This window comes from Silene latifolia, chromosome X, assembly GCF_048544455.1.
Source record: "Silene latifolia isolate original U9 population chromosome X, ASM4854445v1, whole genome shotgun sequence".
NCBI classification, from domain to species: Eukaryota; Viridiplantae; Streptophyta; class Magnoliopsida; order Caryophyllales; family Caryophyllaceae; genus Silene; species Silene latifolia.
In genome coordinates, this window is record NC_133537.1 from 112,215,730 (window position 1) to 112,217,043 (window position 1,314).

Here is a 1,314-nt window from a genome sequence, read left to right on the forward strand (position 1 = left end):
ACTCATGAACTCAAATATATAGGTGGACTCATAGGATCTTGCCTATATATATATATATATATATATATATATATATATATATATATATATATATATATATATATATATATATATATAGTGGGTATATGTATGGGGTGAATATATGTATGTTTATACATATATCTTATTCTTATTATTATTTTTTTTTTTTTTCCAAGAAGATATACCTCATTTTATTAAGAAGAGGATAAAAACTTACAAAGACTATACACTAACACCCTAGAAGGGCACACAGTAAGCTAGCTCTCAAGCTCTATTCAAGACCCGTGAGAATTGCAGGCTAGTAATCTAATTTTTACAATATATTTGATTTGCTCAATAAGAGTAGCAGGCTGGGTTTCCTGTCCACTGAAGATTCTGCCATTTCTTTCTTTCCAAATATGGTAGATAGCAGCAGCTATGCAACTTTTCCTCCAATTATGCTTCCAATGATGCCTGCCCCTAGATTGAACCATCCATTTAAGTTCAGTGTCAAGAGCATTACTTCTAGTAGGTAAAGACATCCAATGCACAAGCCCTTGCCAGACTTGTTGTGAGTACAAACACCTGAAAAAGAGATGTCTATGTGTCTCAGGCATCTGTTTACATAGAGTGCATCTGTTAATCATAACCATTTCCCTGCTGATAAGGAGATCCACAGTAGGTAACTTTCTTAGTGCAGCAAGAGTAGCAGTAACACTATGTTTTGGAAGGATAGCAGGGCCTTGCAAGGCTTTAAACAAGAAGACAGAAGGGCCATGGGATCTGAACCAGTCATAAGCCAAGCCAACTCTGAATTTACCATTTTTATACCAACTGGTCACAACAGTAATGCCAGCAGAAATGGAGCCAATTCTAGCCAGAATTTCATCTTTGACCTTGATAATGCTGCACAAACTTTCAGGATACCTATCTTTAATGCTAAGCTGCCAAATGGAACTAGTAGGGAAAGTGTAAGCTCGATTCCACTGAGCCCAAATCCCTGCGGAGTCATGATCAAGCATCCATAGCCATTTAGCTAGAAGTGTTTTATGCCAAGAGAGCAATTCTTTGATATTGAACCCACCTTCTTCTCTAGGTCTGCAGATGCATTTTTAGGATTGGAAGACAAGTTTCCTTCTATCAGGCTCAACATTCCAGAAATAGTCTTTGCAAATTTTATTTATCCTTTTCAGAATAGTCTTAGGAAGCAAAGTAGTAGCACACCAGAAATTGGCCAATCCAAAGATAACAGAATTAAGAATCTGAATCCTGCCAACATAGGAGAGGAAAGTGTTGGACCAATGAAGGAGAGAG

At 36.8% G+C, this 1,314-nt stretch overlaps 1 protein-coding gene across 1 annotated transcript; it reads right to left on the reverse strand.

Moving 5' to 3' along the window:
• Nucleotides 1-296: 296 nt before the first annotated feature.
• LOC141618108 (uncharacterized) lies at nt 297-1,022 on the reverse strand. The gene has a single exon (XM_074435221.1). It carries the CDS (start codon nt 1,020-1,022, stop codon nt 297-299), a length of 726 nt encoding a protein of 241 aa, XP_074291322.1.
• Between the last annotated feature and the right edge of the window lie 292 nt (nt 1,023-1,314).

Coding starts and splice junctions, on each gene's coding strand:
- LOC141618108 (XM_074435221.1), bottom strand. CDS start 1,022: ATGCTTGATCATGACTCCGCAGGGATTTGGGCTCAGTGGAATCGAGCT.